The sequence below is a fragment of the Gossypium arboreum genome, chromosome 9 (assembly GCF_025698485.1).
Source record: "Gossypium arboreum isolate Shixiya-1 chromosome 9, ASM2569848v2, whole genome shotgun sequence".
Taxonomy (NCBI): domain Eukaryota; kingdom Viridiplantae; phylum Streptophyta; class Magnoliopsida; order Malvales; family Malvaceae; genus Gossypium; species Gossypium arboreum.
The window spans coordinates 86,885,899-86,894,274 of record NC_069078.1 but is presented as its reverse complement, the minus strand read 5'-3'; the positions used below and the strand labels follow the sequence as shown (position 1 = coordinate 86,894,274).

At 34.9% G+C, this 8,376-nt stretch overlaps 1 protein-coding gene across 1 annotated transcript; it reads left to right on the top strand.

Moving 5' to 3' along the window:
• Nucleotides 1-867: 867 nt before the first annotated feature.
• On the top strand, nt 868-7,672 carry LOC108453451 (protein argonaute 10). The gene is made up of 22 exons (XM_017751557.2): nt 868-1,637; nt 2,050-2,515; nt 2,751-2,959; nt 3,048-3,197; nt 3,272-3,405; nt 3,494-3,603; nt 3,692-3,798; nt 3,906-4,044; nt 4,145-4,261; nt 4,355-4,462; nt 4,546-4,617; nt 4,724-4,846; nt 4,923-5,079; nt 5,243-5,364; nt 5,512-5,649; nt 5,735-5,877; nt 5,962-6,024; nt 6,354-6,417; nt 6,504-6,639; nt 6,732-6,805; nt 6,908-7,034; nt 7,148-7,672. Exons 2-22 carry the CDS (start codon nt 2,066-2,068, stop codon nt 7,345-7,347), a joined length of 2,943 nt encoding a protein of 980 aa, XP_017607046.1. The 5' UTR covers nt 868-1,637; nt 2,050-2,065; the 3' UTR covers nt 7,348-7,672.
• Nucleotides 7,673-8,376: the final 704 nt, after the last annotated feature.

Here is an 8,376-nt window from a genome sequence, read left to right as displayed (position 1 = left end):
GAATTTAATCTCTTAATTTTGGGTTTTAAAATTTAGGTTAAATTCTTAATACTATTAATATTAATTTGTTAACATGCAAGTTTATTATAACATCATTTATTTAGTTACATTATTATCAATTGAATATATTTATTATTTCAAAACGTCACACCAATAAATTTAATAAAATAAATAGTAATGTTAACTATTAGATTTGAATTTTAAAAGATAGAGAGTAAAGGGACTAGGTTGTAAAATAACTAAATTATAAATTTGTAAAGAGTACATAGACTTATGGTATATTTTAGCTTAAAATATTTGCTTACGATGACAGTAACAATAAGGGTAAAATGCATTTAATGTCACTAAACTATTTGTAAGTTTATATTTTGATCATTCAATTTCAAAAAAATTACAAAATAGCTACTAAATTATTTGAAAGTTTTCATTTAAACCACTGAACTGTTAAAATCGTTGTTATATGACCTTCTTCATTAGCACTATCTACATCAATAAAAAACTCTTATTCTCTTTTCTCTTCTACAATTCATTAAACGTCATAAATCAACTAATCAAAATCCTAACAACTTTCTTCTTTAATCTCCGACATTAATAATCAAATCAACACTTATTGTTGGACTAAAAAAAACTTAACAACTCAACGACTTAAATAAAAAATTTTGAATAATTCAATAACTTAAATAAATTCTTTTAAATAATTTAATAATTTTTTAATAATTTTTTAAAATTAAATAATTAAAATATAAAATTATTAATAATTTAATAACGTTAAATATAATTTTACCCCTTCAATAATAATTTAGAAGAGAGACAACACATGAAGCAAAACATTACATAAGTACTAGAGAGAGAGGAGAGAGGGACTGCAAAGTTCGAATTATTCTTCTTCTGTGTATCCATCCTCTCAGTTCATTATCTCTTTTGGATTATTATTATTATTTTGGTCAAATATCTCTTTTGGATTATTTAGTTACTATATTTAAGTTTTTTAATTAATTTAGTTTTTTTTGTTAATTTCTTTTATTCTCCATCTCCACCATCACACTCTCCCACTTTCCTCTTTCACTTATGTTTATATATATATATTCAATGTATGTGCTTTTTAAAGACTGTCGTTTTTTTTACTTTTATTTTTATTGTTTCTTTAAACATCAATGAGCCATGGTGTACGTCCCCGAGGCTGCTGCTCCCATCAGTTCAAAGCAATAACACACAGAGAAAGAGAAAAAAAAAAAAGGCTTAAAAGCTTAAGCTAAGTGCTAATTAAAAAAACCCCAAAGCCATTTTCATTAAAAATGGCAGCAAAGAATGAGTGAGTGAGAGAAGAAGGAGGCTTACAACAATAAAAGGCTTTAACACGTGATAAAGAAAACACCAAAAAGCTCTTTTGCATGCGTGTATAAAAGATTCATCACCACCATCACCACCATCACCTACACCACCATCATCATCTCCCTCTCTCTCTTTTTTTCTTCTTTGAATCCTCTTAAAAAATCCCATCTTTTTGAATCTCCTTTTTTGGGCCCTGCTCTTTTATTTCTCTCTATTTTTAAACCCATCTTTTCTATCATCTTCCTCTTGTTATCTTTGCTTCAAAGTTCACTGCTTTTTTATTTTTGTTTTCAAGTTGGTGACTGGTGAGTTATTTGGAGTATGGCATTTAATGAGTTCAAATTTTTTTTTGGTTTTATTTATTTATTTTTTTGATATCCATGTGTGTGATTACATTGCCTTTTTCAATGTTTATTCCTTCTCTTTGTATTCATGCTCTTGTGTTTTTTTTGTTTTCTTCTAGACTGTTTTTATTCTTTCTATATACCCAAAAGTTCCATGGTTTCAAAATCTCCTATTTACATAAAAAAAATCAGCTTTCTTTAATGCTGTTGTTATATTCATCTGCTTGAGCTTATATTCATTTCAAGACTGATTTTTTTTCTTACAAAGTTTCAGTTTTTATTAGTGACAGACAAGCTTGATTTGGGGTTTTGTGTCTTCATGTGTTCATATATAGGAAATTGATTTTTTTTTCACTATATCCTTGTATATCAGCAAAGGTAAACCAAGTATGCCTATAAGGCAAATGAAAGAGAGCTCAGAGCAACACCTGGTGATAAAAAGCCACTTGCAAAACACTATGAACACAGTTCAAAGACCACCCAAAACAGCACAAAATGGCAAAGGTCCACCACAAGCTCATGAACCTCACAACAACACAAAACAACCCCATAACCAAGCCACATCACCTCCATCAAAGAATAGAGGAAGAAGAAGAGGAAGGGGTGGTAAAAAATCTGATCAACTAGATGTTTGTATGAGACCAAGTTCAAGGCCTTGCACTGTAGCACATAAACCAGTGAACCAAGCTTCTTGTGGAATGGAAATGGGGTTCCCCACTTCAAGCAAGTCTTTGAATTTTGCACCTAGACCTGGTTATGGTCAAGTTGGGACAAAATGTATTGTGAAGGCTAACCATTTCTTTGCTCAGTTACCAGACAAGGACTTGAACCAGTATGATGTAAGCTTTTTTATTTATTGTATTTGATTTGGATTTTCATGGCAATATTTGAAAGTGGGCCCTTACTCTGACATTCATCATGTGTATACTTGCTATGTCTTTTTCATATTTGCTGTTAACATTGAAGATGCAATGCTATTACTTTTAACGGCATTTATGGTGTTATATTAAATTTTGTTCTTATTGTTGTTTGCCTTTTGGCAAAACCTGTATGTTGCCATTTGTTTTTTTGCAGGTTACAATAACTCCCGAAGTAGCATCCAGAACGGTTAACCGAGCTATTATTGCAGAACTTGTGAGACTGTACAAAGAATCCGATTTGGGTACGAGATTGCCGGCTTATGACGGCAGAAAGAGTTTGTACACGGCCGGTGAGCTTCCGTTTGCGTGGAAGGAGTTCGTCGTTAAGCTTGTAGACGAGGAAGATGGCATCAATGGCCCCAAGTGAGTAATCTCATACATAAATAGTATATTAGATATACATTACTTCCTTTTTTAATTGATCTCTAAAGACCTATATATGATTTTACAGAAGAGAAAGAGAATATAAAGTGGTAATAAAGTTTGTTGCACGAGCAAACATGCATCATTTAGGCCAGTTTTTAGCCGGTAAGCGAGCTGATGCTCCACAAGAAGCGCTTCAAATACTAGACATTGTATTACGAGAGTTATCGTCAAAGAGGTACATGTTCATTGAAAAATGATTCTGTTTATCAATATTATTCTATACATCTCATTTTGCCTAATATTGTGAAGGTACTGTCCTATTGGGAGATCATTCTTTTCGCCTGATATTAGAGCACCACAAAGGCTTGGCGATGGTTTGGAGTCATGGTGTGGTTTTTACCAAAGTATTAGGCCTACTCAGATGGGGTTGTCTCTGAACATCGGTATATGAATTACGATCAAATTTACAATATTTTTCAGCCTTGACGGTTCTTATCTTTTGTTTACCTCTATTTTACCCTTTTCTAACAGATATGGCTTCAGCTGCATTCATCGAGCCTCTCCCTGTAATAGAGTTTGTTGCTCAGCTTCTAGGCAAGGATGTACTGTCTAGGCCATTGTCGGATTCCGATCGTGTGAAGGTATGGTTTTCATTTTACTCTGCTACAGTACGGTTTTGTTCTCGGCATTTGGTTTGATCATAATTACTAGCTTCGAAATAACCAACAGATTAAGAAGGCGCTCAGAGGAGTCAAAGTAGAGGTGACACATAGAGGGAATGTACGAAGAAAATACCGTGTTTCAGGATTGACTTCTCAGCCTACTAGAGAACTAGTGTAAGCTTGAACTAGAGAACTTTCCTGATTACGGATATTAAGGCATTTTGCTAGAGCTCGAATGAGAGTGCTTATAGTGTCGTTATTATCTACTGTGCTTTTTTCAGGTTTCCGGTTGACGATAACTCTACAATGAAGTCTGTTGTTGAATACTTCCAAGAGATGTATAGCTTCACAATTCAGCATACGCATCTACCTTGCCTTCAAGTTGGAAACCAGAAGAAGGCAAATTATTTACCTATGGAGGTTAGAAGATATCACCGAAAGTTTTATTATAAGTTCCCTCAGTAATTATCCTTTTTCTTTACTAACTCCGATGAGAAATCTGGACTTGTTGATTCACTAGGCATGCAAAATCGTGGAGGGACAGAGATATACGAAAAGATTGAATGAGAGGCAAATTACTGCTCTCTTGAAAGTCACATGCCAAAGACCGAGGGATCGAGAAAATGACATTTTGCAGGTACATTTTATATGGTAATCTTGTATGCATGTCAACTATCCCCGATCTTCATTGCTTGACAAGTTGTCTTTGCTGCATATTGAACACAAGCAGACGGTTCAACATAATGCTTATGATCAAGATCCTTACGCAAAGGAGTTTGGAATCAAAATTAGTGAAAAACTCGCTTCGGTCGAGGCTCGTATCCTTCCTGCCCCTTGGGTAATATACCTAAAACTTATGCATAATCCAAAAGAAAAAGAAAAGTGTTATTCGTTATTGATTGTTTCATTGGCTCTTTGCAGCTGAAATATCATGAAACTGGAAAAGAAAAGGATTGTTTGCCTCAAGTGGGGCAATGGAACATGATGAACAAGGTAATATTCTTGTCTACAAGGATTTTAATTGCTCTACTATATAAGGTCTTTTCTTTTTCTAGCTTGGGTTGATAATGTTTTGGCTTCTTGCTTTTACTTTATCTAGAAAATGATTAACGGAATGACTGTGAGCCGATGGGCATGTATTAACTTCTCACGAAGCGTGCAAGAGAGTGTTGCTCGAGGGTTTTGCAATGAACTTGCTCAAATGTGCCAAGTTTCTGGCATGGTAGTTTCTTTTTTCCTTATATCTTTTATGTTTTCATAATGGAGTACAAGTTTATAAGCCATTGCTGTTTTTATAGGAGTTCAATCCCGAACCTGTTATACCGATCTACACTGCCAGGCCCGAGCAAGTGGAAAAAGCTTTGAAGCATGTTTATCATGCATCCATGAAAACTAAGGGAAAAGAACTAGAGCTTCTATTAGCTATATTGCCTGACAACAACGGCTCGCTTTATGGTATGTCATATCGTTTGTGGTTCTAATTCTAATATATATGTGTGCGTGTGTGTGCGCGCACGCGTCATTCCACTGTTCTTATACGTGCTTAGGGCAGCTACTTAAAGAATGATCTCAAAATGGTACTGCTGTACTAAACTGTGACATCGTTCTACTTTTTCAGGTGATCTCAAGCGAATTTGTGAAACTGATCTAGGATTAATATCACAATGCTGTCTGACAAAGCATGTCTTTAAGATCAGTAAACAATACTTGGCTAATGTGGCCCTTAAGATCAATGTTAAGGTTAAATAATTTCTCCTGGTTTATATACACGAAACTAAGTTCCACATAATCATTTGATTTGAACTTTATACCAATTATGGTCGCTATGCGTGCTTCTGAACTTCTTTCACAAAATATATTTGAAACATTGTTCCCTCATTGTTGCAGATGGGTGGCAGAAACACTGTTCTTTTGGATGCTATCAGCTGCCGAATACCGTTAGTTAGCGATATACCGACCATAATATTCGGAGCAGATGTGACTCACCCGGAAAATGGAGAAGACTCGAGCCCCTCAATTGCAGCAGTATGAATCTTTTCCTAGCTTCTTTTCCTCGAACTTGTTTTCGTCCTTGTGCTAATAATTGCACATAAATATACATGTTCCGTAGGTAGTAGCTTCACAAGATTGGCCGGAAGTGACGAAATACGCTGGATTAGTTTGTGCTCAAGCTCATAGACAAGAACTCATACAGGACTTGTACAAAACTTGGCATGATCCTGTACGTGGCACTGTCAGTGGTGGCATGATCAGGTATACTGATTTCAGTTCCGTTCTGTACGTACTTTCATCCTTGGGGTTGCATGATTTTCGTTCTAATATCAATTTCTTGTGCAGGGATCTTCTGATATCTTTTAGGAAGGCAACGGGGCAAAAGCCGCTGAGGATAATATTTTACAGGTTTGTGATCAAGGATTTGTTGGTAAATATTTCAACATTTTCCTGTGTCTTATCAAGGCAAACTCGACCTGTTAGCATAAGAATGACGCATCTATATGCATGCACTCTTTGTTGCTCTAAAGTTCATTTTCTTTTATATATCCATGACCAATAGATATCGAGACATGAGTATGGAAGTGTGATCCTTCAGAAACAAGGGGACACTTCTAGAAAGATTAAGCATTTCTGTGTTGGATATATACCCAAATTCAACACTCAGTCTACTACTCATGCATATGCTATATGTTGTAGGCCTTGTTCTTATACTAACTTGTGAATTATTTGAGTAGGGATGGTGTGAGCGAAGGACAGTTTTATCAAGTTTTACTGTACGAGTTAGATGCAATCCGGAAGGTGAGCATCCATATATTTTCTTCCTGGATCAATTCAGCATAAACGGATTTGGAACATTTACAATTTTGATACGGAATTTATTACAGGCCTGTGCTTCTCTTGAACCGAACTATCAACCACTGGTGACTTTCATTGTAGTGCAAAAAAGACACCACACTCGTTTGTTTGCTAATAATCACAGGGACCGAAGCAGCACGGACAAGAGTGGAAACATTTTGCCTGGTAAAACACGGAGCCTCTTGGATAATTTGATTATTCGGGATATGCTGACACTTGGTGTATATTCTAACAATGGCGCATATTGTTCTTTTCAGGCACTGTCGTTGATTCGAAAATCTGTCATCCATCGGAATTTGACTTCTATCTTTGCAGCCATGCCGGTATTCAGGTACAACATTAATTTCCTTTGTTCTTTAGCGTCCTTCATAGAATAAACGTTTATCATTTAACTTTAGAATAATTTTAATATTTTTCTTTAACTTTCGGGCAGGGAACAAGTCGGCCTGCACACTACCATGTTCTTTGGGACGAAAACAATTTTACTGCGGATGGAATACAGTCTCTAACAAACAACCTTTGTTACACGTATGCAAGGTGCACGCGCTCGGTCTCTGTTGGTGAGTTTTTCATATGAAGGCTATTAGGACTTCTCTCAAATGTTCATTTGAATCCCTGGAATTCATCAAGTTTTCAGGCTTTGATATAATTTCATTCGCGGTTTCCTTTGCAGTTCCTCCTGCCTATTATGCACATTTAGCTGCATTCCGAGCACGGTTCTACCTAGAACCAGAGATGCAAGACAATAATAGCTCAACGGGTGCTGGTTCAGGTCAAGCAAAAGGTGGTGGTACAAAGGCAGCAGGAGAATCCGGGGTGCGGCCGTTGCCGGCCTTGAAAGAGAATGTGAAGAGAGTGATGTTCTACTGCTAGAACCGTAGCAAAAGCTAGGCGGAGATGCAGCAACCATGAACGACCTTTCGGTTCACAATGTTGTTTGTACAGTTGCTAATGATACTTGCATGGTTGCATGCAAGGTCTTCGAATTAAGGTCGTCAGCGCAGCCTTTAATGTAAAAATGGTCGGTGGGACAGTGACCAAAATGATCTTTGATGGATAAAAATGTTTAAAGTAGGTATATGTAAAGCAATGCTTATTTAGAATCAAATCTTAACGTAGGAAATTTTGGCTGAGAAACTTGCTATAATCTCCTACCCTCTGTTTCAATATATGACGAAGATCTTTGAATTAGATAGAATGCTAAAAGGTGTTGAAATTTTTTTAATCCTTTTATTCTAGTTCATGAGCATAGCTTATTTTACAGCTGAGTACAATGGGCACTTCTTAACCTTTGAATATAGGTTATAAAATTGATATAAAAGACTAAAAAGAATCGGATTTATCCAAAATGAATTGGATAGAACTATACATAATTATAAATGGTGGGACTTAAAACTAATTACTCACCGAGATCTCATTGACAGATCTCTCCATATTTATGTAGTGTTGAAATTTGAAAAATTCTGATTCTAGTCCTTTCAGATTCAAATAATTTTGAGTTATTTGCTCAAGAGGGTTTTTTTTTCTTATAAAGTTTGAGTCAATTGAAGTTTAATTTGGTTTTTGAATATAATTTAGGGTTGAGTAAAAAAAATAAGAAATTGAAAATGGATCTAAAATGATGATATTTAGATGATTTTGGTTCGCAAGCTAAAAACCCACGGTTAACTAAACCTATTTTTATTTTTATTTTTATTTTTATTTTTTAATAATTGGGAATAGAGTGTAACGAAGCTTTTATGCCACAATACGAATATTCTTGTTACTAAATCAAAAGGTTGTAGTTTAATTTTATTTTTATTTAATTTATAATTAATTTAAATTTATGATGTAAAATTAGATATTTTATATTTAAAATATTGAAAAACTATATATATAAAATATATTTGTCAAAAAGTACTG

What these genes read in the sequence shown, in the direction of transcription:
- LOC108453451 (XM_017751557.2), top strand. Translation starts at nt 2,066, where the DNA reads ATGCCTATAAGGCAAATGAAAGAGAGCTCAGAGCAACACCTGGTGATA. An exon ending in GTATCCTTCCTGCCCCTTGG is followed by an intron (nt 4,463 to 4,545) that starts GTAATATACCTA and finishes GGCTCTTTGCAG; the next exon opens with CTGAAATATCATGAAACTGG. An exon ending in CGAGCCCCTCAATTGCAGCA is followed by an intron (nt 5,650 to 5,734) that starts GTATGAATCTTT and finishes CATGTTCCGTAG; the next exon opens with GTAGTAGCTTCACAAGATTG.